The following is a 27,991-nucleotide window of genomic DNA, read 5'->3' on the forward strand; positions in this document are numbered from 1 at the left end:
ACAGCAGTTCAAAATTAAGTCTTTATAAATTGTAAAACTCATATACAATTGGACAACACACATATTAAAAACACTTTTGCCTTATTTCTAAGAGAAATACAAGTTTAAGGATTTACTTATCCCCCCCGTTTTCCCTCCTTTCTCTTGTAAGGTAGGGAGAGCACCTGATAGGTCAGAAGAGACTTCATGAGAGGGTGAGTGAGGCCTAGGGACCGCTAAGGATGGCAGCAGAGAATGTTAACATTGGCCTGTGTTTAACTGCTCTCAGGGGGTTTTAGCTCCCAAATTTGTGTCATCTATCAATACTCTGAATTGGATGAGAACCTCTAATTCTTTATGTACCTGCTCTATCTCCCTAACATGAGTTCATTAGCAAACATCTTTCTTGGTGCTCTCCTCCCTTGGAGATTAATCTAGGATTTACATGTCCCCTTGCTCATGTCTGTGATGTGACCAATGAGAAGGTGGGCTTATAAAAGAGGAGCTTATACTATTCTGATGGCTGACTTGTAAAAATTGTAATATGATTGACCTATAACATTATATTAGTTTTAGGTATACAACATAATGTTTCGATATTTGTATATATTGAGAAATAAATGATCACCACTGTAAGTATAGTTAACATTCACCTCCATACATAGTTACAAAAATTTATTTTCTTGTGATGAGAACTTTCAAAATCTACTCTTTTAGCAACTTTGAAATATACAATACAGTATTATTAATATAGTTATGCTGTACATTGTAGCTCCATAGTTTATTTATTTTATAACTGAAAGTTGGTGCCCTTTTAAAAAAATACATATTTTTATGGATTTCAGAGAGGAAGGGAGAGGGAGAGAGAGATAGAAACATCAATGATGTGAGAGAATCATTGATCAGCTGCCTCCTGAACACCCCCTACTGGGGATCCAGCCCACAACCCATGTGCCCTGACCGTGAATTGAACCATGACCTCCTAGTTCATAGGTCGATGCTCAACCACTGAGCCGCACTGGCCAGGCATGGAAGTTGGTACCTTTTGACCCTCTTTAGCAGTTTCAACCCCCACTCCCACTTCTGGCAACCACCAATCTATTCTTTGTATGTATGAATCTATGAGTGTTTTTTTGTTTTGTTTTTAGATTCCACCTATAAGATCATATGCCATTTGTTTTTTTTCTATCTCACTTATTTCACTTAGCATAATGCCCTCAAGACCCATATGTTGTCAGAAATTTTTTTGTTACAAAACCAATGTATAGGAGAGGCAAAAGTAGGTTTACAATTGTTTGTATGGAAAAGAATACAATAATTAATAAATAATAATACAAGAATAAACTGTGTTTTGCATACCCATAATTATAAACCTACTTTTGGCCCACCCTATATGCTCACAACAGAAAAATACAGATTGAAAAGAAAAATAACATCTATATCACACAGCTAGAGACAATTAAGTTAATCTTCTTTTTTTAATTTTATTGATTTTTTTACTGAAAGGAAGGGAGAGGGATAGAGAGTTAGAAACATCGATGAGAGAGAAACATCGATCAGCTGCCGCCTGCACACCTCCCACTGAGGATGTGCCCGCAACCAAGGTACTTGCCCTTGACTGGAATCGAAGCTGGGCCCTTTCAGTCAGCAGGCCAACGCTCTATCCACTGAGCCAAACTGGTTAGGGCTAATTAAGTTAATCTTCACATACAGATAAACATAGAGAATCTCAAATTTGTGTATCATACTTGATGCTCATAGTTTAATTTAAAAAGTGATTTATATTACATATACAGTGCATTTCCTCCCAATTTGGCAGATTCCAAAAGAATCCTTCCATGTCATCAGTTATATTTCAGCAATAGATAATTAATGGCTGCATATATTTCATTGCATAGATGTACCATAATTTATTTCTTTTCAAAATTAGTTTTAGTAAATAATCCCTCACTGAAGGACACTATGATTACTTCTAATTTTCTTTAATGATTATTCAAGCAAATAAAGGGGAGGGAATGATTTAAAAAAATTGCTCCAGCCCTAGCTGGTTTGGCTCAGTGGATAGAGCATCGGCTTGCAGACAGAAGGGTCCTAGGTTTGATTCCAGACAAGGGCACATGCCTGGGTTGCAGGCTCCATCCCCAATAGGAGGTGTGTAGGAGACAGGCAATCAATGATTCTCTCTCATCATTGATGTTTCTATCTCTCTCTCCCTTCCTCTCTGAAATCAATAAAAATATATTTTTTAAAAAGGCACTCCAAAGTTTTAAATCTCGATAATTGAGAAAATGAATTACATAATGAAAATCTTTAAATACTATACTTGATAGTCACCAGCAGAAGCAATCTGCAGTCTGAAAAGCTTTATGCCATAAAGAAAGAAATGGAAGAAACACATTTATAAAGCTTCCTAAATGGTCCAGCACAAACGACCAAAGCTTATGGCAGACGTGGCTTCTGGATTGATGATACAAATGCACTCATTCATTTCACTTCAAAGAAAAACAGAAAAAAAGTGTCTGTCATAAGATCAATAAGTCCAGAGTGAAAAACAGGTTTCCTCAAATTCAGGATGATAAAGAATTTCATAAAATAAAACCCAGAAAATTTTTTCTATAGACTTCAAAACACTGAAAATAACATGAAATTTTTGAGTTGAAGAAAATGTGGGCAAAAGTCTTTAGAATAAAAAAATAGGTAAGATTTTTCTAAATACATCACAAAACTGCAAACATGTACAAATTAACTTCATATGACCACAACCCAACAGGCTGAAAATAAGTGGAAAAAAACTAAGAAAAATACTTGCAACATATGACAGTCAAATAATTAATATTTCTTAATATAGAAAGAGCAAATGAAAAATCAAAATAACTCCTTACAAGCTAAATGGGCAGAAGACATGAAAAAGCAATTCACAAAATAAATAAAAATGACCAATAAACACATGAAATATGTTGAATTTCAGAGAAATTAAAACAATTGACAATCTCATCTTTGTGAGCATGCCTGTGTGCAAAGGAAGACAAAGTAATTCAGAAGGAAATTTGCAATAAGTATAAAAATATAAAATACAAACATCTTTTGAGTCATTAATCTTACTTCTAGGAATTAACCATAATAAAACAATTATATGTAGCATTTATAATTATATACTGCAGTATTGCTTTTCATATAAGATAAAGAAAATAAATCAACTGTGTACAATGGAGAATTGATTAAATAAATTAAGTATATAGGTACATACAACAGACAAGCATTTAGCTACAAAAAATGTCAACAGCAGGTCTACATTTGTTGGTGTTGAAAGCCATCCATGAGACTGTAATGTTTTTAAAATGAGGCAGTTTAGAGCATAGACTATATGGTGTGATCTTATTAATGTCAAATGGTTATATAGATTATTACATAGAAATATCTGAAAGGGTGGTCACCAAAATGTTAACAGTAAATCCTGGTGATTTTCACAAACATCAGGATAATTTTCTGAATTTAAAATATAATAATAAGTGTGTTTTTTTAAAAAGTATATTTTTATTGATATCAGAGAGGAAGGGAGAGGGAGAGAGAGATAGAAACATCAATGGTAAGAGAGAATCATTGATTGGCTGCCTCCTGCATGCCCCCTACTGCAGATCCAGCCACAACCGTGGCATGTGCCCTTGACTGGAATCAAACGCGGGACCCTCCAGTCAACAGGCTGACACTCTATCCACTGAGCCAAACCAGCTAGGGCATAAATGTGTTATTTTTTATAAAAATAAGAGACTCATTTATGACAGCTCAACTCTTTTACTCCCAACAAGATGGATTTTGTCTATCTCTCCTTTGGCCATCAAGGCCAGCTGGCCATTTAGTGTTTGCTTTGTTTTCTTGTTAACTTGATAAATGTAGTAGAACAAAGACTCTGCCTGGCCTTGGTCCTGGGTTCGTAGCAGAAGCTTCAGAAGCCCTGGGCATTTCCTGAGTGACAGTATCTTTGTTATGAGGTGATTCCTATTGGACCCCGAGATAGCTTCAGCATTGGGACTTTCAGCCTTTGAACTTCAGGGAGCAAACAGAGGGTTGAAAATGATGTGGCCAATGTCCCAATCAATGATGCCCATGGAGGAAGCCTCAATAAAAACTTTGGACACCAAAGGTCCGTGGAGCTTGCTGGTTGGCAAACACCTTGATGTGCTGGGAGAGTGCCCCGACACCACAGGGAGCGGGCATGGAAGCTTTGTGTTCTCTCCCAGATCTCACCATTATGTACCCTTTCTAATAAAGTTGTAATAGTGCCCTCTTGGCTCTGTGAGTCACTCTAGTGAACTGTTAGACGAGGGGAATCGTGGACACCTCTCAACTTGTAGCCAATTGGTCAGAATTGTGTGTGGCCTGGAGGACACCCACCCCCACCTCAGACATTTGGCTAGAGTCTGAAGTAGGGGTGGTCTTGTGGAGGACTTCGCCCTTATCCTGTGAGGTCTCCACTAACTCCAGGTATTCACTGTCAGGATTGCATTGCAGCACACCCCGTTGGTTTTGGTGTCAGACCAGTTGAGTTGACAAGACCAGTAACCATCCTAAGTAATGATATAATACTATTTTCTATAACTGATACTTTTGAGAGTAGAGGACATGTCATAATCTGGTAAATGGCCAAAAGCTTTGTTGATCAGGTTTTGTGATTTTTATACACAAACAATAAAATTCAGGAATTGTTTATCTTTCTTGGGTACCCAAATGCCTCCTTATATATGCCATTCATGCAGCTCTCCCAAGCATTACTCCCATACACTGTGCACCCCTAGTAAAGCACTTATCACTGTGTGCTGCATTTGCCTATGCCTCTCTCATATGCTAAACTGTGAATTCCAAAGCAGGAACCACATATTACCCACTTTTATATTCTCAGAGCCAGCCAGTGCCTGGTCTTGAGCATGGTTTTGAGGCCAGAAACCTCAGTATCTACCTTCCTGTCTGTCTGGGTGATGCCCAATCTTGCTGGGCCAAGAGCACAGCAAATGCCCCATAAGTTTGGTAAATGAATGACTGAGTCAACAAAACAGCTCTGAACACACATAAAAATCACTTCCGTGAAAGAACATGGTAGATCAGAGAAATAAGTAACCTCTGAAGGGAAACAGTAAATAAAAATAAGATTCCTTTAAACACAATAAGAAAAAAGAGGATAGTGTCAAGTATTCTTTTTCTCCTCTCTTAGATCTTTGTGGTCTTTTATTATGATAGAAAATCAGTTTGAAGGACTAACTTTTCTCCCTAGTCAGAATGCTATTATCCTTCTTATAACAACGTGTCCACTCACCTTTTAATCTCGCATCGCCCCCAAAGGCACCGCAGCCCCAGTTTCCCGTGGCCACTGCAGAAAGATTCTCTGAAGAAATCCCAGGACGGAGAAATCCACAGTAAGCCTGCAGGATTAAACAAGTATCAAAGCACATGAGTGACTGGACACCAGCAGCCTTTCTAACTAGATGGACTGGAGCAGTATCCATTAGCAAGCTTACGTTATCTCTCTATTTTTCCTTAGGGGACAAAATAAAGGGAAAAACAAAAAGTTGTGGGATTATACAAGAAAGAGAGTAAGAAATGATTAATTCTAATACTTATTTGCTTTGATGCTGGGCAAATCAAAGCCCTAAAGCCAGGGGTGAGGAACGTCCAACCTGCGGGCCTTACCAGCCCTGCGGCACCATGTGCTCGGCCCTCCAAGGCATGAGGGGTGAGTTAATTAAATGTGTGACCAAACAGAGCAGGCTAATTTTTAAGGTGATAATTTTGTATGGCCTGAGAATGATGCTATAAATATCCAAACGGCCCTCGGTAGATGAAAAGGTTCCCCACCCCTGCCTTAACCCAACATGGGCCTGTTTCTTTTTTCAATTCAAAGACATAGAAATGAAAATATCAGAGACATTTCAAGAGCTGATAGCATCACAATGACACACTACCAGGAACTAACTAAAGATAGGAAAGGCACGTGAAACACTGCTTTATTTGAAGGCTTTTGATCACCATTTTTTTCCATTAAGGTAAAGAGCAATTACTATTATGTTTTCTTAGCACTCTCTCTGAATTATTGGAACTAGATTAATAACTGTGAATAGCTTTTTAATGTGCCTCCTGCCACTAAAATGCTTAACAATGAGAAAGCAACTATATTATAAAAGGGATTCCTACACCTGGTTACAAAATAATCCTAAGAACCATTCCAGCTCCAAGAGTCTCTAGTTTCAAGGTGTTTTAAACGAGAATATCTGAAAATGTATTTCTCAGTAACCTGGGAAAAGAACAACATATCCTAAGGATGCTGACTAAGTATTAATTACATGAACAGTTCATTTTGTATGAGAAGACTGCAGTTTAAGGTCCCAGAGTTTCTGATGTCCATTTTTTTCCGATCAGCCTGGTTGGTCTCCCTGCTTCCTAAGGGTTCTTAGTTTTCTAAAACTATCAAATTCTATTAAGAGGTTGAGTACAATAGCAAAGCAAATCTTCCTGGGTTTTCTCAAGTAAGAACCAAAGCCAAAAATTAGCTTATGCATAATCATAAATAAAATAAAAAATGACCTGTGACAGATGTTCCCAGAGAAAAACCAAATATAAAGAAAGATGCTCTATGAAATCCACACACAGATATATAGTCAATTGTTCTGTGAAGTTTCCACAAAGGTATAAAAATTTCACCCACTGTCTGGATGGATTAACAAGGCAATTCCTTGCACCCCCTCCTAGGCTGTAAATCATGACAGATACTAATTATAAGCTGTAATTATTCACCACACCATTATTCAATGATGTGGTGCAGAGCTTACACCAGAACTCACAAATGACCTGTAAAATTGGATGCATGGAGCTTCTGAAAATCCCTTTCAGGTAAAACATATCAAAAAGCAAGATTTTTTTTTTAGCAGATTCTTGAAAGATATTCTCTCCCTCCCTTTATGCCAACAAGAAAGGGAGCACACTCTGTCAGAGTAGATGTAGGTTTGGTTGCCTGTCAAGTTCTCCTGCCAGGCCTCGCTGAAGAGGGAGACCTCTTAGCTTCCTTGTTCATGTCATTTCTGTTCTACATGTCAGACTGGCTTTAGTCTCTTCTCACTGCTGTCTCTACATATCTGAGCTAACTTTTCTTTAAGGAACAAAAATAGCTTCCTGAAACAAAAGCCTAACAACAGAATTTTAAATATTTAGATTAGAAGCAAAATCTAATATAAAGTATTAACCAATTTTACAAAAAAAAATCCTATCCTAAAAAATAGCCACAACTAAAACAAACTATATGACTGAAATTAACCTGCATTTGGTGTTTTTATCAAATACAACTTTAAGAAGATAATCAGAAATTAAATGATATAAAACAATTACATGATAATTAGATATAAAAAAACCTGTTTGTAATAAATAATTACAAAATTCTTTTATTCTTGTTAGAGCCAAGCATTTCCAAGGTCAGAAAGAGGAAAGAAGCAGCAAGCCCCTCTAACGTCCCTGAAGAGGGACAACCATGCTCCTTCTCCAGCAAGGACAGGGTCCCTCAAACGCTAGAAACCAGGGCAACGTCACTGTCAGGGAGTCCTTTCCTTTCACAGGAGTAATTGAGCTACTTCAGTAAGAAACAACCATCGGGTAAGGATAGAGACCTTAAAAGAACTGCCAAGTTCTTACTTCATGGGGAAAGGTGCCAGGAGTTCTCAAGAGCTCACACTGGCAACAAATACTTTATTTTTTCCCCCGCCCAGAGCCACTTGAGGCGAGTAATCAGAACAGTAATAGAAATCCAGCTTAAATTTAATCACATCCTGATATGACCTTCACCAATGACAGAGCTACTTATTTTTTATTTTTTTATTTTTTTTACTAATAAACAACTTTAAACTTGGAAAAAGGGAAGCATTTATATCTCAGGACAGTAAGTAGAAGATATCAATGAACACTTTAAGAAACAAAAGGCAGGAGGAAAATACTGATATCTAGAGTAAAAACCTAGAGCCCAACCAGGAAGTGGTAAAGATAGAGATGTAGGAAGGAAATAAAGAAAACTGAAGTGATGCCTGGCCCACATGGCTCAGTGGTTCAGTGTTGACCTATGAACCAGGGGGCCACAGTCTGATTCCTGGTCAGGGCACATGCCTGGGTTTCGGGGCTTAATCCCCAGTAAGGGGCGTGCAGGAGGCAGCCAATGAATGATTCTTTATCACTGATGTTTCTATCTCCTTCTCCCCATCCCTCTCTGAAATCAATAAAAATATATTAGAAAAAAAGAAAAAGAAAACTGGCCCTAGCAGGTTTGGCTCAGAGGATAGAGCATCGGCCTGTGGACTGAAGGGTCCCGGGCGCGATTCCGGTCAAGGGCACATGCCCTGGTTGCAGGCTCGATCCCCAGTAGGCGGCGTGTAGGAGGCAGCCGATCAATGATTCTCTCTCATCATTGGTGTTTCTATCTCTCTTTCCCTTTCCCTTCCTCTCTGACATCAATAAAAATATATTAAGAAAAAAAGAAAACTGATGTGAGAACCTACAGGCCCAGAAATGAGTCCAGGAAATAGATGGTCCTCAGGAACAGTGTACCACAAACATCCATGCACCCATGTGCATGAGCACACACCACTTTTGTAAAAACTCAGTCTGCAACATTAATTTTAGCAGGCTCAAGTAGATATAATTAAACTATGTCTTTCACTATACTATAAACATATTATTTTACTTGCTAGATTAATAATTTAATTAGGAATAATAATTATTTAACTTAAAGTAATATAGTTGGTACTGATACTGATTTTCTGAGGTTTTAGAATACTGTGGTTTCTTAAAAACAAATACAAAAAAAAATTTAAAAGGAAAGAAAAAACAACAAACATAACATAAAAAATCCCTTAAGAATCATGGGGACATATGTGTTAAGTTTGCACAGTGACATATGATTACTAAATTTAATGGGGTGATCACACTGTAAGATATAAATATGTTGAACCACTATATTATATACCTGAAAGCATTACAACTAATATAATACTGTATACCACCTATACTTAAGAGAATCTTTTGGAAGATAATAAAATAATATTAATAGTCTTAAAACTATCCTTAGATTCAGTTCATCAATTTTATAAACTTCTCTTGCTACTTTATTAAATAGCAACTGTGTAAAGTTGTTTATTACTATAGTATGTATATGTACAATAGAGAAAAACTTGGTACCACCTAATTGTTCAAAACAGTAGTTAAGTCACAGTATATCAATCCCACAGATTTTATGCCTATTAAACGTATTATTATGAAGATTATTAGAAAGTATGAAAAATATTTATAATATAGAGCTAAAATAAATAGGTAAAATACAAAATTATAGGTACTTTTTGAACAGATATATATGAAGCTAAATATTCATGTAGAAAGACCTATACAAATGAAAACAATTATTTAGATGATTTTTTATCTTTAAAATAACTGTAAGATTGCCCTAACTGGTTTGGCTTAGTGATAGAGCGTCAGCCTATGGGCTGAAAGGTCCCAGGTTCGATTCCGGTCAAGGGCATGTACCTTGGTTGCGGGCACATCCCCAGTAAGGGGGTGTGCAGGAGGCAGCTGATCGATGTTTGTCTCTCATCGATGTTTCTAACTCACTATCCCTCTCCCTTTCTCTCTGTAAAAAGTCAATAAAATATATATTTAAAAAATAAATAAAATAAAATAACTAAGATTAATAAATTGATTTTGCTTTTTAAAAATGCAATATAAGCCCTTGCTAGTGTGCTCAGTGGTTAGAGAGTCGCCCCAAGCATCAGAAGGGTCTTTGGTTCAATTCCCAGTAAAGGGCAGGTATCTGGGTTTCAGGTTCAATCCTCAGCCTGGTCAGGGTGCATATGGGAGGCCACCAATCAATGTATCACTCTCACATCTCTCTCTCTCACATCTCTCTCTCTCTCTCTCTCTCTCTCTCTCTCTCTCCCTGCCCTCCCACCTCCTTCCCTCCCTTTCACTCTCTCTCTAAAAAAAGACATCAATGGAAAAAAAAATATCCTTGGGTGTGGATTAAGAACAACAAAAAAAGCAATATAAAATGAAAGAATTATGCAGACTGTAGTTTTCTTTCTTATGTGTAAAACAGAAGATTAGAATAGGTATCTGTTTGGTTATTCTGATTCTATATATTGAGAAACTTAGGGGAAAACTCACTTGAACTAATATTTCTGTAAAGTAGTGACACATTTCAAGAAAAGATTATAAATGATCAGATGTTGAACTTCCTAGACATATCAGCAGCAAGTATTGATTGGTTTTGTTAATCAAGCTCTGGTTTAATAACAAGCCCCTTCTAAATTTGGTGATAAGCAATAAAAAAATCAATAAATGAATCAATTTTTAAAAAGTTAAATGGTAGTGATTTCCTGCTGGGGTGGTCTCTTCACTTTGTTAAATTTCTGACCCCGAAGCCTCCACAAAATACATTCATTACTTAATCTTACCTGAATGAGTCTAACCATGGCTAAATGTAGCTTTTCACAGATGATTTCTCTCTTCCCTTGCTGAGCTATTTGCCACTTTTGCAAGCTGGAGTCATAAATCTTCCCAATCACAAAAATAACTCTCCTCTAGAATGTCACCCAGCTGATCTCTCAGGGGATTAAACACTGCTTCACAGCATCAGTTAGCTAAAAGGAGACTGACTTTTCCTTTTAAAAACCAACTCTACTTACAGGCCACGTGTCGTCCAATAACACGAGTGGAGCCTAGATGAAGCAGACTGCTTCCAGAAGTAATCAAGCACTTTGTGGGATTGCCCTTCAATTATTATCTGGTGACAATGCCCCAAAGTAGCAGATAGGCCTCTAGAGTTCAAAGATCCACACTGAATTCTGATGGTGAAAACTGGTCTTATGTTTGTTGCTTCATTTAGAAAAATAGAGTTTTTCTATTCATTCCTACTTTCTCTCTGGCATGCAAAAAAAAAAAAAAAAAAAGAAAGTAGAATTGTGCAAGTCATCTCTAAAGTGATTTAATATAGACTTCTGCTTTAAACACAAGTTGACAAAACATAGTGAGATGTAAAACATTTAATACCCTCTCCAAGTTGTGCTGTCAGTTTCTGGAAAACTTCCTGTTGCATCTACTGAAATTTATTATTAACTCTCTTTTAATAGCTAAGTGTCCCTAATAAGTTATGAAATGCTTTAATTTAGAAAGCCCAAAGTTATTTGGATTAGTTTTCTAATTAAGTTATTAGTAACATTTAAGAAAACCACTTACTGCTTTCTTATTTGTCAATGAAAGAATTAGAAAACTGATTCTTTGCTAAAAGGGCAAATGTTTATAAAAACAGTAGTAAATAAAAAGCCATACATTTATTAAATGATTTCCCGCATGCCAGGCCCTAAGTGCTTTCTCAATGCTAGCCCATGTGGTGATGGGCTAACTTTACGCTTGTGGTATTTCCTTGTCTCATGGGAATTTAATAAAATTAAATTGTCAGGGGAAGCAAGGAGGAATCCTCAAATTTTCTTTAAAAAGTGTATCAAACAGAAAGGGATATTGAGAAAGGTATTCACTGGAAGCTTGCTTACAGTATAGGATTATGACTAAAACAGAAGAGGTAAGCCAGGTGTACATGCTTGTAGATCATATTTTAACAAATGCAGGATATACTCTTTTTTTAAAAAAAAACACACATATATTTATTGACTTCAGAGAGGAAGGGAGAGGTAGAGAGAGATAGAAACATCAATGATGAAAGAGAATCATTGATCAGCTGTCTCCTGCACACTCCCTACTGGGGATTGAGCCCACAACTCAAGCATGTGCCCTTGACTGGAATCGAACCCGGGACCCTTCAGTTCACAGCCTATTCACTGAGCCAAACTGGCCAGGGCAGGAAATATTCTTAATGATTTAAGATTGAAACAGGTAAAAAGTCTGGAAAGACAGATTTAGTTATAGTAATCTTTATGTGTGAGGAGTTAGATTTTTAAAAAGTAATTAAGGTAAAATTTTATTTTATCATTTGCCTTAACCACATTTCAAATACTCAACAGTTACAATACCATCATCACAGTAAGTTGTATTGGACTTTAGGCCTTAGATTCTTTAGCTGAGTGCTAATCAATTCATGATTAGTGACTAAATTACCCGAGGCCAGAAAAGGATCACTACAAAGCAGTAGACAGAACAGTCCCTGTTTTACAGGGCCATATATACCTTGTGTTTCCACTTGCTAAAGTAGAAACAGTGCCTCAATAATGGCGTCAAATTAGCCCTGGTCTAAAGGATTTACCTAAAAAGCATAAAAGCAAGCCTCCGAAGGATTAAGTTGTCCAAGTCACTTATTTCTAAAACAAAGCTCAAAATTAAAGAACATTTTTAAAAATTCCAGCAAGAAATGCAAAATTTAAAACATTTGGCATCGATCATAAGTTATCAGGTATACAAAGCACAGAATACAATGCATATTGAGGAGAATAACCAGTCACTAGAAATAGGCCTAGAAATGACACAGATGATAAAATTAGTAGACAAGGACATTGTAATAGTTGTAGCTATTTCCTATGTTAAAAGCTACTTTAAAGACTGAGCATATTAAATAGAGACATGGGCCCTGGTTGGTGTGGCTCAATTGGGTGGATTGTTGTCTCATGCACAGAAGGGTCACGGGTTTGATTTCTGGTTAGGGCACATACCTGGGTTGTGGGTTTGGGGGTGTGTATGGGAGGCAACTGATCAATGTTTCTGCCTTTCTGTTTCCCTCTTTCCCTCTTCCTCTCTCTAAAAATCAATAAAAACATATTGGGTGAGGATTAAAAAAATAGAGACACAGAAGATAAAAACAACGATCCAATTAAAACTTCTAAAGATGAAAATTATAATTTCTGAAGTGAAAAATATAGTAGACAGGATTAGCAGTAGATAGGCATTGCAGAAGAAAAAAAATCATGAACTTGAAGACATAGCAATAGAAACACCCAAAATAAAACATAAGAAAAAAATCATAAATATAAATATACTGTGATAAATGAATGATGAATGAGCAGTGGGACAACATTAGGCATTCAAGAATACAGGTAATTGGAGTCTCAGGAGTGTGGGTGTGGGGATAGAAAAAGTTTGGCTCAGTGAATAGCAGTGCATAGAGCGTCGGCCTGTGGACTGAAGGGTACTGGGTTCAGTTCTGGTCAAGGGTACGTACCTTGGTTGTGGCTCGATTCAGGCCCCACTGGGAGGCCTAGGCCTGGGAGGCCGGGAGGCAAGCAATCAATGTGTCTCTCTCACATCAATTTTCTCTGTCTCTCCCCCTCCCTTCCACTCTCTCTAAAAATAGATGGGGGGAAAAAATATCCTCAGGTGAGGATTAACAAACTAATAAGCAAAAAATAAGATACGGAAATCTGGGCACACAAAGGGACACCAGGGGCATGCTTGCAAAGAAGAAGGACAGTGAAAAGGTTGCCACAGCAAGCCAAGGAGAAAGGCCTCAGGAGAAACCAAACCTATGGATGCTTTGATGTTAGACTTCTAGCCTCCAGAACTGTTGAGAAAATGAACATTTAAGCCAGTGGTTCTCAACCTTCTGGCCCTTTAAAGCAGTTCCTCATGTTGTGACCCAACCATAAAATTATTTTCGTTGCTACTTCATAACTGTAATGTTGCTACTGTTAAGAATCGTAATGTAAATATCTGATATGCAGGATGGTCTTAGGCGACCCCTGTGAAAGGGTCGTTCGACTGCCAAAGGGGTCATGACCCACAGGTTGAGAACCGCTGAAAGCGATAAAAAGAAAGAAAGTCCTTTGAAGGAAGGGGAACCTGGCTTCTTTACTGCCTATATGTGTGGCCTGGGGCATGTTAGTCAACTTCCTGAGGCTCAGTTCACTGTCTCTAAATTGGAGATAAGAACAGTGTCTACAGTGAGGTTAGGATTAAATCAGACATATCTTTTTAAGTGTGAAGTAGAATGCCTAGCATATATGCAATTATTTAACATTAATGATCAATTTTACTATTGTTACTTGTATAATTTTTTTAAAGTTTCTACATGCATTTGGCTTAATCTTTTATGAAATATAAATTAGGCTTACCTGCATTCTGACATAAGTAATGGCAGGTTGAAAACAAATAGAGAACTGCAACACTATACATTAAAAACCAACCCATCTGCTTCATGTAGTTTCATCTGTGTCACACTTCCATTGACACTGGGATTTACTGGGCTTTAGTTGCTTTATTCAGCATTTATATTTAAGAAATATCCATAAATCTGTAACATTTTGAATGATTTGAGATAATTTATTTATATCTAAAAAGTTTAAAAACTGTATTAATAATATATAAGAAGTTTAATTAATCATTGACTAACTCATCTAACAAATATTTTTGAGAAGTTCCCTTAAGCAAGGCAGTGTGCTAGGCACTCTTTTTTTTGGTATGAAGTTATCTCATAAGGTCTCTATAAAACGCTTTTCTATGTTGGTGACACAACTAACAACTTATTCACATATACCAAGGCTTCACCTTTTTAAAATTTCTGGTGTTTTGAGGATGGGTAAACTGAAGGTTCGTGCTGTATAAGTAAATTTGTAGAACATCAATTGGCCATGGGAAATTAAAAAGAAAAGAGTTATGCATGCTGAGGGTTATCTTTTAAAAGATAATACTTGTTGTCCGGCCAGAGTGGCTCGGTTGGTTACAGTATCATCCTGTGCACTGAAAGGCTGCTGGTTCAATTCCCAGTCAGGGCAAATGCCTGGGCTATGGGTCTGATCCCTGGTCGGGGGTATGAAGGAAGCAGCAGATCAATGTTATGCTCTTGCTTTGATGTTTCTCTCCCTCTTCCTCTCCCTCCCACCCTCTCTCTCTCAAAATTAATTATATATATATATTACTCTAGAATAGAAATGTAATGGGGAGATGATAATGCAGTTTTTCTAGCAGATACCCTTCGTCCAGCTGATTTATGTTTCTTCTCTCTCTCTCTCTCTCTCTCTCTCTCTCTCTCTCTCTCTCTCCCCCTCCCTCCCTCCCTCCCTCCCTCCTTCCCTCTTTCTTTCTCTTAGCATGTCCTCTGGTTAGGTTTGGGAAAAAAAAGATCATATTTGTTGATAATTTCTAAAAGTTAATTATCTACCTCCTTCATGAGGAATGTGAAAATATGGACTTTATCCATTAAAAACTGAACATTTAAATCTGTGTTAATACATACATGATTGAGCTTAAATACATTTCCTTTTTATATATTTCTCTCCACACTCTCTACTGCTTATATAAATGACTTCTAGTATCAATGAACATGTGAAAAATTCGCATTACATGTTTAATAAGGTACATCTAAATATAAAATGAAAATCTAAATGATGAAAATCTAAATATAAATTTTCTTATCCTACTGATATACTAAAAACATTATGTCTTGGAAACAACTGCTACAAGGCAAGAGTTTAGAACAGCAAAACAGGCTTACATTTTAAAACATAGTTAATAAAAGATATCCTTCAGGCAAATTCTGACTTTCAGAGTCAGGTAAGAGAAAGTATAGCTGCTGATATAACAAAAAACAGTCTTTCTGGATAGTAAAATTACTTCTTTAAAAAGGTAAACAGCCCTAGCCGGTTTGGCTCAGTGGATAGAGCGTCGGCCTGTGGACTGAAGGGTCCCCGGTTCGATTCTGGTCAAGGGCACATGCCTGGGTTGCGGGCTCAATCCCTAGTGGGGGGCATGCAGAAGGCAGTCAATCAATGATTCGTTCTCATCATTGATGTTTCTGTCTCTCCCTCTCCCTTCCTCTCTGAAATCAATTTAAAAAATAAAATAAAATAAAAAAATAAATAAAAAGGTAAACAAACAATATCTATTATATAAATTCAACTTTGGGAAACAGTGCATTTAATCTTCAAACTTTTTATGAGATTCCTTTGAGAATGTTAAACATTAAAACAACCTAATAAATTATATATAAGAAAACATGTGCAACAATAAGTTAGATTCTCATGTAGATTAGGATATAAGATAATAAATGTAATAATTACATTTACAATGGCTACTAAGTTGTTAAGATTATTTGGTTGTTTATTTTACTAATAATCTGAAAGGCAAGGTGGTTCAGCTAGGATAAGAAGACCACCACAAGGAGGGACCATTCCTGTGGGGAGACCCAGGAAGATGTGAAGATGACACACTGAATGCCGACATGCCAATCCAAGCACTCCAACCCCTGCAGAGACACACCCAGCCTGCTCTCATTCTCGGAAGTTGGTGCAGGGAATGGCACATCTGTAACCATGCAGAACCACAAACCTCATAATCTTCATAAACAATCTCATACTAAATCCTACTGTAGGAGTTAAACCATGGTTTTCAGAATTGGGCCAGTGTTCTTAGCTGTGAGAGTAGGTTGAGGAACTAAAGAAAAAGCCAACTGTTTTGGTAAGACCCTAAATCTAGAGAATAGTATCAGCAACCCTATATGATAGTGTATTTATTCTGGTTAACAGTGGTGAAAAGGTAAACTAACAAAAGTAATGGCTCATTTTTATATTTCTGTAATACAATTTAAAAAAAATGATTATAGTAGACAGCACTAAGCATCATAGAAAATCATAGATTCCACAATAAGTATGTCTAATTGCCAAAATTAGTAAATAATTTACAGGAATCTTACACACAATAGAACAGTTTTAACTGGACTTTTATGGTTTACCTGTTTTAATTCTGAAAGTATACCTTGTGGAGAAAAACGTCATTGGGTTGGTCTAAAACCTTTTAAGGGTTCATTCACATCTCCATAGTTTTGCAATAATGTTCCAAAGCAGCTACCAGTACTTGGTGAGATAAATGCACGTGTGGGGCTTCATGTCAAGCAACAGTTTATCTGGCATCAGTAATCAAACAATTACGAAATGGAAAGTACATCTTGTACAAGCTGACAGATCCATTAAATCAGGAGAGCTATGGGCAGACATACTGACACTGCAAGAATTACCAGAAAGCATTAATTTCAGCATTAATAAAATGACAGTAAATAGATGACAGCTGCCAGATGAACTAAGAAATAAGGTTGCTGGCCTTGTTAAGCTCACGTCTGATTTTCTCAGGCACAAACTGGTCGAGGTAGCGTCTGAAGTGAAGGGCATCGATGGCGACAATTTCAGTGCTGCGCCGCTGCCAGTCGTCCCTGGGCAGGAAAGAGGGGGAAAGATGAGGGACAGCGAAAAGCACTCACAAAGAAAAACCCTCACAGGTTTCCTGAGGCACTGGCAGGGTTAAAATATTAAAAACAAAACCATGTCATAGATCTCAGAAAAACAGGAAGGCAGAAAACACTATTTTATTTTAGACTCCAAGGTACACATTGTGGACTGTCAGGCATTATACAGCACATAAAAAATTATGGAGAGACAAAAAATATGATATGTTATAAACGGGTACATCATTTACAGTGAGTCTCAGAGGTTAAAGGATTTGGGGGAAAACAAAAAAACCTTAGGTCTTTGTTTTCCTCTAATATTAAAGATATGGCATTTGTATTTTGACAAGAACTCATTCCTCCTCTGTTTTGAAAGATCTCCTCTAGGTCACTGGGTCTGTAACATCACCATACATCACCCAAGAAATAATCCCAAGAAGTCAAGTGTTACAACATGTGTAACGATTCAGTACAACATTCTACCTACTGTGCTCAATCGCTGACTGTGGAAATATTTTTTAAAAAGACAAAAACAGCAAAGCAGACAATAACACAAAGCAGCACAAATAACACGTTGCCTGTAGAAATATGAAGGAAGCGCTGAGATGATTCTGAAACATAAAATTCCAAATATTTCATCTCATAAATTTGCACATATTGATATGCCAAGCAACTTTCCACTCTGAAGAACAGCAATAAAAACCTTCATGTTAGTCTGTAAGTAACTATCATAAGTTAAGCATCCACTTAGATAACTACTGCAACCACATGGTTTAAACAAAACAAAGGGAGAGGCCAGGGGCTGGCCTGAGATGACGAAGACTAAATCTGCACTGCTGCAGGGGCCGTGACTGCAGGGGCCGTAGCTGGTGATTTCTGCCACTTGGCTTTTTTTTCTTCCCTTAATTCTTTCTCCTTTTTCACCCAGTCCCACAATGCTTTTCTCTTCTGACAGCTGTCAGCTTGTTCTCCATCTATGAGTCTGTTTCTATTTTGTTTGTTAGTTTATTTTGTTCATTAGATTCCACATGAGTGAGATAATTGTCTTTCTCTGACTGGCTTATTTCACTTTGCATTAATACTCTCCAGGTCCATCTATGCTCTCACAAAGGGTAAGCTTTCCTTCTTTTTTAAGGTCCAGTAGTATTCCATTGTGTAAATGTACCACAGCTTTTTATCCACTCATCTACTGACACTTGCATGGTTCCATATCTTGGTACTGTAATGCTGCAACAAACATAAGGTTGCATATATTCTTTTGAATTAGTGATTCAGGTTTCTTAGGATATATTCCTAGAAGTGGAATCTCTGGGTCAAAAGGCAGTTCCATTTTTAATTTTTTGAGGAAACTCCATACTGCTTTCCACACTGGCTGCTCCAATTTGCATTCCCACCAATCCCTTTTTCCCACATCCTTGCCAGCACTTGGTTGTTGATATACTGATGTCAGCCATTCTGACAGGTGTGAGGCGATATCTCATTGTGGTTTTAATTTGCATTTCTCTGATGTTTAGTGGTGTTGAGCATCTTTTCATATGTCTATTGGCCATCTGTATGTCTTCTTTGGAGATGTATCTATTCAGATCATTTGCTCATTTTTTATTTGGGCTGTTTGGTGTTTGTTTTGGCGTTGGGTTGTAGGAATTCTTTATAAATTTTGGGTATTAATCCCTTATCAGATGTATCATTGGGGAATATGTTCTCCCATTCAGTGGTTTGTCTTTTCATTTTGTTGATGGTTTCCTTTGCTGTGCAAAACCTTTTTAGTTTGATGTAGTCTCATTTGTTTATTTTTCCATTTGTTTCCCTTGCCCAAGGAGACATATTAGAAAAAATATTGCTATGAGAAATGTATAAGATTTTACTCCCTGTTTTCTTCTAGGAGTTTTATGATTTTCGGTCTAACATTTAAGTCTTTAATCCATTTGAGTTTATTCTCATGTATGATGTAAAAAGGTGGTCTAGGTTCATTTTTTTACATGTATCTGTCCAATTTCCCCAACACCATTTATTGAATAGACTATCTTAATCTGACTGTATGTTTTTGCCTCCTGTGTCATAATTGTGCATAAAATGGGCTTATTTCTAGCCTCTCTGTTCTGTTCCATTGACCTATATGCCTGTTTTTATGCCAGTAACACGCTGTTGTGATTACTATAGCCTTGTTATATAGTTTGGTATCAGGTAGCCTGATATGTCCAATTTTGTTCTTCTGTCACAGGTTGCTGTGGCTAATCGAGATCTTGTATGTTACCATATACATTTTTGGAATATTTGTTCTAGTTCTGTGAAATATGCTATTGGTATCTTCTTAGAAATTGCACTGAAATCTATGGATTGCTTTTGGTAGTACAGGCATTTTAATGATGTTAATTCTGCCTATCCAAATGAACATGGTATATGCTTCTACTTATATCTATCTTCATCAATATCTTTCATTAGTGTCTTATAATTTTCCAAGTACAGGTCTTTTACAGCATTGGTTAAACTTATTACTAGGTTTTTTTTACTTTTCTTGATGCAATTGTAAATGGGACTGTTTTCTTAGTTTCCCATTATGATAGTTCATTATCCTATATAGTAAAAGCCTAATATGCTAAGTGTCCAGTCGTCCAATCAACCAATCAAAGCATAATATGCTAATGATATGCTAAGGCCACTCAACTGCTCGCTATGACGTGCACTGACCACCAAGGGGCAGACAGTCAAACAGTCGATCAGGTGCTATGATGTGCACTGATCGCAGGGGGCAGACGCTCCGACCAGTAGGTTAGCTTGCTGCTGGGTTCCAGCTGATAGGGACTGAGTGAGATGAGCCAGACATGCCCTGAGGCCCTCCAGCAGTCCTTCCCAGGCTGGCCAACCTCCTGCATCTCTCACCAGCCCCGATCATGCACTGGTGGGGTCCCATGGCCTGGCCTGCGCTCTCTCGCAAGCTGGGCTGAGTGACCCCTCCCGCCCCCCCCCCCCCCGAGTGCATGAATTTCGTGCAGCGGGCCTCTAGTTGGTATATAAAAATGCAACTGAATTCTGGTATTTGTTCTGTATCCTGCTACTTCACTGAATTCATTTATCAGTTCTAGTAGTTTTTTGTGTGGAATCTTTAGGGTTCTCTATATACAGTATTATGTCATCTGCAAATAATGGCAGTTTTACTTCTTCCTTTCCAATTTGAATGCCTTTTATTTCTTCTTCTTGTCTGACTGCTGCGGCTAGGACTTTCAGTACTATGTTGAATAAAAGTGATAAAAGCAGACATCCTTTGTCATGTTTGCAATCCTAAGGGAAATGTTTATAGTTTTTACCCACTGAGTATGATGTTGGCTGTGGGATTGTCATATATGGCCTTTATTATGTTCCCTCTATTCTGCCTTTGCTGAGAGTTTTTAACATAAATTGGTGCCAGATTTTACCAAATGCCTTTTCTGTATCTATTGGTATGATTATGTGGTTTTTATCCATTTTATGTATATGGTGTATCCCATTTATTGATTTGTGAATATTGTACAACCTGGATCCCTGGAATAAATCCCGCTTGATCATGCTGTATGATCTTTTTAATGTATTGCTGGATACGGTATGCTAGTATTTTGTTGAGGATTTTACCAACTATGTTCACCAGGGATACTGGCCTACAATGTTCTTTCTTTGTGGCACCTTTATCTGGTTTTGGAATTAGGATAATGCTGGCATTATAAAATGACTTTGGAAGTCTTCCCTCGTCTTGAGTTTTTTAGAATAGTTTGAGAAGACTAGGTGTTAATTCTTCTTTGAATGTATGGTAAAATTCACCCGTGAAGCCATCTGGTCCAGTACTTCTGCTTGTTGGGAGTTTTTTTAATTATTGTTTCAATTTCATTAGTTGTAATCTGTCTTTGTTCAGACTCTCTGATTCTTCCTGATTCAGTTTGGAAGATTGTATGTTTCTAGGAATTTACTTTTTGCCCAGATTGTCCAATTTGTTGGCATATGGTTGTTTATAATATTTTCTTAATAATCCTTTCTATTTCTTTGGTGTCAGTTGTTACTTCTTCTCTTTGATTTCTGATTTTATTTATTTTGATCCTCTCTCTTTTTTTCTTGATGAGTCTGGTTAAAGGTTTGTCAATCTTGTTTATCTTTTCAAAAAAACAGGTGTTGGTTTTATTCATCTTTTGAATTTCATTTTAGATTCTATTTTATTTCTACTCTGCTCTTCATTATTTCCTTTCTTCTATTCACTTTGGGCTTTGTTTGCTGCTCTTTTTCTAGTTCTTCTAAGTATAAAGTTAGAATGTTTATTTAGTGATTTTTCTTATTTCTTGAGGTAGGCCTGTAGTGCTATGAATTTCCCTCTTAGGACTGCTTTTTCTGTGTCCCATAGATTTTGGGTTGCTGTGTTCTCATTTTTATTTGTGTCAAGGTCTCTTCTGATTTCTTTCTTGATCTCACTGTTAACCCATTCATTGTTTAGTAACATGCTAGTTAGAGTCAATATCTTTGTGTGTTTTTCAGGTTTTTTTTCCCTTTTGATTTATTTCTAGTTTCAAAACCATTCTGGTCAAAGAAGATACTTGATATGATTTTAATTTTCTAAATGTATTGAGACTTATTTTGTGTCCTAACATGTGGTCTATCCTAGAAATGTTCCATATGCATTAAAAAAAAAAAGTATATTCTGCAGCTTTGGAGTGCAATGCTCTGAAGATACCAATTAAATCCTTGTGATCCAGTGTATCATTTAAGGCTACCACTTCCTTGTTGATTTTCTGTTGGGAAGATCTATCCATTGACGTCAATGGGTGTTAAAATCCCTTACTATGACTGTATTACAGCTAATCTCTTCCATGATGTATGTCCATCTAGTTTGCTTTACAGATTTAGGTGCTCCTATGTTGAGTGCATAAATGTTTACAAGGGTTATATCCTCTTGTTGGATTGCTCCCTTTATCATTATGTAGTGTCCTTCTTTGTCTCTTATTATATACTTTGTTTTAAAGTCTATTTTGTCAGGTATAAGTATTGCTACCCCTGTTTTTCTTTCCTTTCCATTTGCATGAAATATCTTCTTCCATCCCTTTGCTTACAGTCTGTGTGTATCTTTTGTTCTGAGGCGAGTCTCCTGTATATAATATGTATGTGGTTCTTGTTTTCTTATCCATTCAGCCACCCTTTAATTGGAGCAGTTAAGCCCACACTGGCTCTTCTTCATTAGAACACACATACACACACAAGCATCCAGGTTCCAGTTGCATAAAAATTCACCTCTGTTAAATCAATTTATTGGGGAAGCAACATCATGTAAAAATATATTTCAATAAAAAATAGAAGATAGCAGCAGCAAAGTTCACTGTAATTTCTGCTGTCAATTGTTTGTAGCAGTAGGCAAATTGTCTGAAAAATAGATTGCTTCACCTACCTAGCCTCCCAGAAAACATAAGGATAACTACTTATGCTGTTTAAGGGTTTTAAGCTATAAATATAACCAATTCTAAATAAGTCTGGCCTTGGAAGTTAACCTCTATTGACTGCTTACAATTGGTAGCTAAGATGCAAGGACTGTAAAGAGCTCTGGTTGTCCTGTTCTTGATTTAGACTTTTGGCTTTCATTTCTTTTTGATATATGGTAATACTGTTTTAACTACTAATGAAGCTGTAATACTAAATTTTAGAAGAAAGTTAAATTTCTGAAATAAGAATAGGTGGCAGACAGAATATACGAGGCCACATTCTTTAGCTTCTGGCCATGCGATAATCAAGTCAGAAATGAACTCACCTTTCATTTCCATCTTCATGGCTCCGGGCCCAGCGATAAGTTTCAGCATAGCCTGTGTATTCACTGTACTGTTCAGTACCTGAAAAAAAGAAGCTTCCAATATTATTTTTCAGAAATATTTTCTTAAAAGCTTCACCTTCTAAAAAAAAAAAGCCAACAATAAAAAATCACTGGTCTTAAAATGATTTATTATTTTTCATGAAGAAATAATAGAATGCCTCCAAAAATCACTACAATGTTTATCATACAGTGACTAAATGTCTCAACCAATACAGTAAACAAAACATGTTTTCAAATTTATTTCCTTCTTCTAAGAGGAGTGCATAAAGACTGTGTTTTATACAAGTCCACTGTTTTGAATGTCAGTAATCTGATGATAATACTTACTTCGTATTGTTGAGAAAAGAAATTTTACATAAAGACATTCCCTGCTTCCTCAACAAAATCCTAGCAAATCGGATCCAGCAATATATCAGAAAGATCATACACCATGACCAAGTAGGATTTATCCCAGGGATGCAAGGATGGTACAATATCCGAAAATCAATAAACGTAATACATCACATAAACAAATTGAGAGAGAAAAAAAACACATAGTCATATCAATCGATGCAGAAAAAGCATTTGACAAAATCTGACACCCATTTTTGATAAAAACTCTCAGCAAGGTGGGAATAGAAGGATCATACCTCAACATAATAAAAGCCATATATGACAAACCCACAGCCAACATCATACTCAATGGGCAAAAACTAAAACCATTTCCCTTAAGAACAGGAACAAGACAGGGATGCCCACTCTCACCACTCCTGTTTGACATAGTACTGGAAGTATTAGCCATTGCGATTAGACAAGAAGAAGAAATAAAAGGCATCCAAATTGGAAAAGAAGAAGTAAAACAGTCCTTATTCGCAGATGACATGATATTGTACATAAAAAACCCTAAGGACTCAATCAAAAAACTATTAGACTTAATAAATGAATTCGGCAATGTAGCAGGATACAAAATTAACACCAAGAAATCTATGGCATTTCTATACACCAATAGTGAACTTACAGAAAGAGAGACTAAAAAAGCAATCCCATTTACCATCACACCAAAAAAATTAAGATACCTAGGAATAAACTTAACTAAAGAGGTAAAAGACCTATACTCAGAAAACTACAGGACTTTGAAAAAACTGATAGAGGAAGACATAAACAGATGGAAGAGCATACCATGTTCTTGGATTGGTAGAATCAAAATCATTAAAATGTTCATACTACCCAAAGCAATCTATAAATTCAACGCACTTCCCATTAAAATACCAACAGCATATTTCACAGACCTAGAACGAACTCTCCAAATTCATCTGGAATAAAAAAAGACCCCGAATAACTGCAGCGATCCTGAGAAAGAACAAAGTAGGTGGGACCTCAATACCAGATATCAAGGTGTATTACAAAGCCACTGTTCTCAAAACTGCCTGGTACTGGCACAAGAACAGACATATAGATCAATGGAATAGAATAGAGAGCCCAGAAATTGGCCTGAACCAATATGCTCAATTAATATTTGACAAAGAAGGCAAGAACATACAATGGAGTCAAAATAGTCTCTTCAATAAATGGTGTTGGAAAAATTGGACAGATGCGTGCAAAAAAATGAAACCAGACCACCAACTTACACCATACACAAAAATAAACTCAAAATGGATAAAGGACTTAAATGTAAGATGGGAAACCATAAAAATACTAGAAGAATCCAAAGGCAACAAAATCTCAGACATATGCCGAAGCAATTTCTTCACTGATACAGCTCCTTGGGCATTGGAAACTAAAGAGAAAATAAACAAATGGGACTACATCAAAATAAAAAGCTTCTGCAACAGCAAAAGAAGCCATCAACAAAACAACAAGAAAGCCCACTGCATGGGAGAACATATTTGCCAATGTTATCACTGATAAGGGTTTAATCTCCAACATTTATAGGGAACTCATACAACTTAACAAAAGGAAGATAAACAATCCAATCAAAAAATGGGCAAAGGACCTAAATAGACACTTTTCAAAAGAGGACATTCAGAAAGCCAAGAGACATATGAAAACATGCTCAAAGTCACTAATCATCCGAGAGATACAAATCAAAACAACAATGAGGTATCATCTCACACCTGTCAGAATAGCTATCATCAACAAATCAACAAACGACAAGTGCTGGAGAGGATGCGGAGAAAAGGGAACACTCGTGCACTGCTGGTGGGAATGCAGACTGGTGCAGCCACTATGGAAGACAGTATGGAGTTTCCTCAAAAAGTTAAAAATGGAACTCTTATTTAACCCAGTGATCCCACTTCTAGGAATATATCCCAAGAAAACAGAAACACCAATCAGAAAGGATATATGCACCCCTATGTTAATAGCAGCACAATTTACCATAGCTAAGATTTGGAAATAGTCTAAGTGCCCATCAGCAGATGAATGGATTAGAAAACTGTGGTACATCTACATGATGGAATACTATGCTGCTGTAAAAAAGAAGGAATTCTGCCCTAACCAGTTTGGCTCAGAGGATAGAGCATCGGCTTGCGGACTCAAGGGTCCCAGGTTCGATTCTGGTCAAGGGCATGTACCTTGGTTGCGGGCACATCCCCAGTGGGGAGTGTGCAGGAGGCAGCTGATCGATGTTTCTCTCTCATTGATGTTTCTAACTCTCTATCCCTCTCCCTTCCTCTCTGTAAAAAATCAATAAAGTAAAATATATTTTTTTTAAAAAAAGAAGGAATTCTTACCATTTGCAACACCATGGATGGAACTGGAGAGCATTATGCTAAGTGAAATAAGCCAGTCAATGAAAGAAAATTACCACATGATCTCACTCATTTATGGATAATAAAGACCATTATAAACTGATGAACAAAAATAGATACAGAGGCAGAGCAGCATCGAACAGACTGTCAAACTACATCGGGAAGGCCGAGGAGGGTTGGGGGGCGGTGGCGGGGGGTGGGGGGTGGGTAAGAGATCAACCGAAGGACTTGTATGCATGCATATAAGCATAACCAATGGACACAAAACACTGGGGGGTAGGGGAGGCCTGGGGATTGTCAAGGGGGCAGGGGAAAAAAGGAGACATATGTAATACTCTTTGTAATGCTTTAAGCAATAAAATAAAAATTAAAATAAAAAGACATTCCCTGCTAAAACAAATGTCATTATAATTAAATCTAGGCCCTAGCTGGTTTGGCTCAGTGGATAGAGCATTTGCCTGCAGACTGAAGGGTCCCGGGTTTGATTTCTAGTCTGGGCACATGCCCAGTTGTGGGCTTGATCTCCAGTAGGGGGAGTTCAGGAGGCAGCCGATCAATGATTCTCTCTCAACATTGATGTTTCTATTTCTCCCTCTCCCTTCCTCTCTGAAATCAATAAAAATATACTAAAAAACTTAAATCTAGAATTTGCCAATCAATAGGCAAGGTACTTCAAAAAAGCCTTGTAAAACTAGAATATAATGGCCTGAGAAGAAAGGAAAGAGGAAAAGTATAATTAATATTAATCTGATGAGGACATGCATCAAACTTGCCACATAACATAGATTTCTAATTCATCGTACCTGAATATATCAGGATAAATGGTGTCAGATTGTTCCACTATTTAACTAAATAAAATTATTCCAATTCTTATGGTCAACTCAATAATCACTTGACTTTTCAAGAATTAAAAAAACAACAACAGTAAAAATGAAAAGCTGAAAACCCTGGGCAAGATAATACTTTGAAATATAAAAAAGAAAAATAAAGAAGAAGAAACAATTTCTGATCTTCAAAAGTTACTGTTACAATAATGAAAAGAAACCACATATACCTGATAAAGGACATGTAGATACATATATACATAAATACCAGTATGTATATATGTATATAGATAGCACTTTTAAAACTTAATAAAAAACTCAAAACATGGACAAAAGATTATTTCATGTGTATAGCTGTATGTTAAAACTTACCTAATTTTACACTTCAAAATATATAGTTTAGTGTATGTCAATTATACTTCAATAAAGCAGTTTAAAAATGTAATCTAACTCCCTCACTAGACTGTCGGCTTCTTGAGGGTAGGGATTATAAATTATTAACATTTGTGTCTACATTAACATCTAGTAACACAAGAATATAGAGGTAGATGATTAAGTACTTTCCATAGAAACATGATAATTAATGAGAAAAACAGGAAAATATTGTATTAACTGAGGTTAAAATAATGAATCCAGAAATACTTAATTCACATTTACACAATGTGTGGCAGGCTAAAAAGAGTACCACACTGAGATTAAGAGATATGAGGAACCCAAAGTGAATCCTTAAGTGACCAAATCTCATTAGACTTCATTTTGTCATCTAAAAATCAGACTTGTTAATAATTCCTGTTTGCCTGATAGAATTGCTTGGAAAACCAAATGAGATTAAAATACTTCAAAACCATAAAGGAGTTAGTACTGGTGTCTAGACTTAACTTTGTAAGGGGGTAGAGAAATCAAAGATACATGATTCCAGGTATGTGGGGTTTGAAAGCAACCTGGTCTACTGGCCCGGCTAGGAATAAGACAGCAGAACAGTTGTGTTCTTGTCTATTTTCTGCCCTGCAATGGCCGTGCCTTATTTTTCAAACAAACAAGTCTACTCTGATCTCTTAACTATGGAAACAAATAACTGTTCTGTCTTTTGAAAAGTGGTTGAAAATTTTATATCAATTATATTTCTATTTCAAGTTAGATCGGTTTCAGTCTTCTTTCCTAAGACAAACAAGGTTAGATTCATTTCCTTCGGTAATGGGAAGTTATAAAATCACATGTAGATGCTTTTACTCTAAACAAATTAAATCCTGGGTTTTCTAAATAGACTCTTTCAAAATTATGTAAACTATTCTGAAAAATGAATACCTATAAGTTGTTTTAGAATAAAATTTATTGATAAACTATGATAAAAATACAAAGGTAAGCAGTGATAACAGCAAACAACAATCAGAAGACTGAATGAACTTTATGGCAAGCTCTCTCCACCTTCATTTAGGGAAATAGCTAGAAGGAACCCACTAAAATCTTTTCA

At 36.7% G+C, this 27,991-nt stretch overlaps 1 protein-coding gene across 5 annotated transcripts in view; it reads right to left on the minus strand.

The window, feature by feature from the left end:
- Positions 1–27,991, minus strand: part of PARG (poly(ADP-ribose) glycohydrolase) — a 186,767-nt gene that overhangs the window by 12,578 nt on the left and 146,198 nt on the right. For 3 of the 5 annotated variants that reach the window (XM_036356033.1, XM_036356036.1, XM_036356037.1), the window contains 3 exons: positions 22,908–22,986; positions 17,032–17,140; positions 5,288–5,393 (listed from right to left, as the gene is read on the minus strand). In XM_036356033.1, the coding sequence (XP_036211926.1) occupies positions 5,288–5,393; positions 17,032–17,140; positions 22,908–22,986 (294 nt within the window). The remainder of the gene's footprint in view (positions 1–5,287; positions 5,394–17,031; positions 17,141–22,907; positions 22,987–27,991) is intronic. The other 2 variants (XR_004975221.1, XM_036356035.1) reach the window with 2 other exon arrangements.

The sequence above is a fragment of the Myotis myotis genome, unplaced genomic scaffold (assembly GCF_014108235.1).
Source record: "Myotis myotis isolate mMyoMyo1 unplaced genomic scaffold, mMyoMyo1.p scaffold_m19_p_24, whole genome shotgun sequence".
In the NCBI taxonomy this organism is placed as follows: Eukaryota; Metazoa; Chordata; class Mammalia; order Chiroptera; family Vespertilionidae; genus Myotis; species Myotis myotis.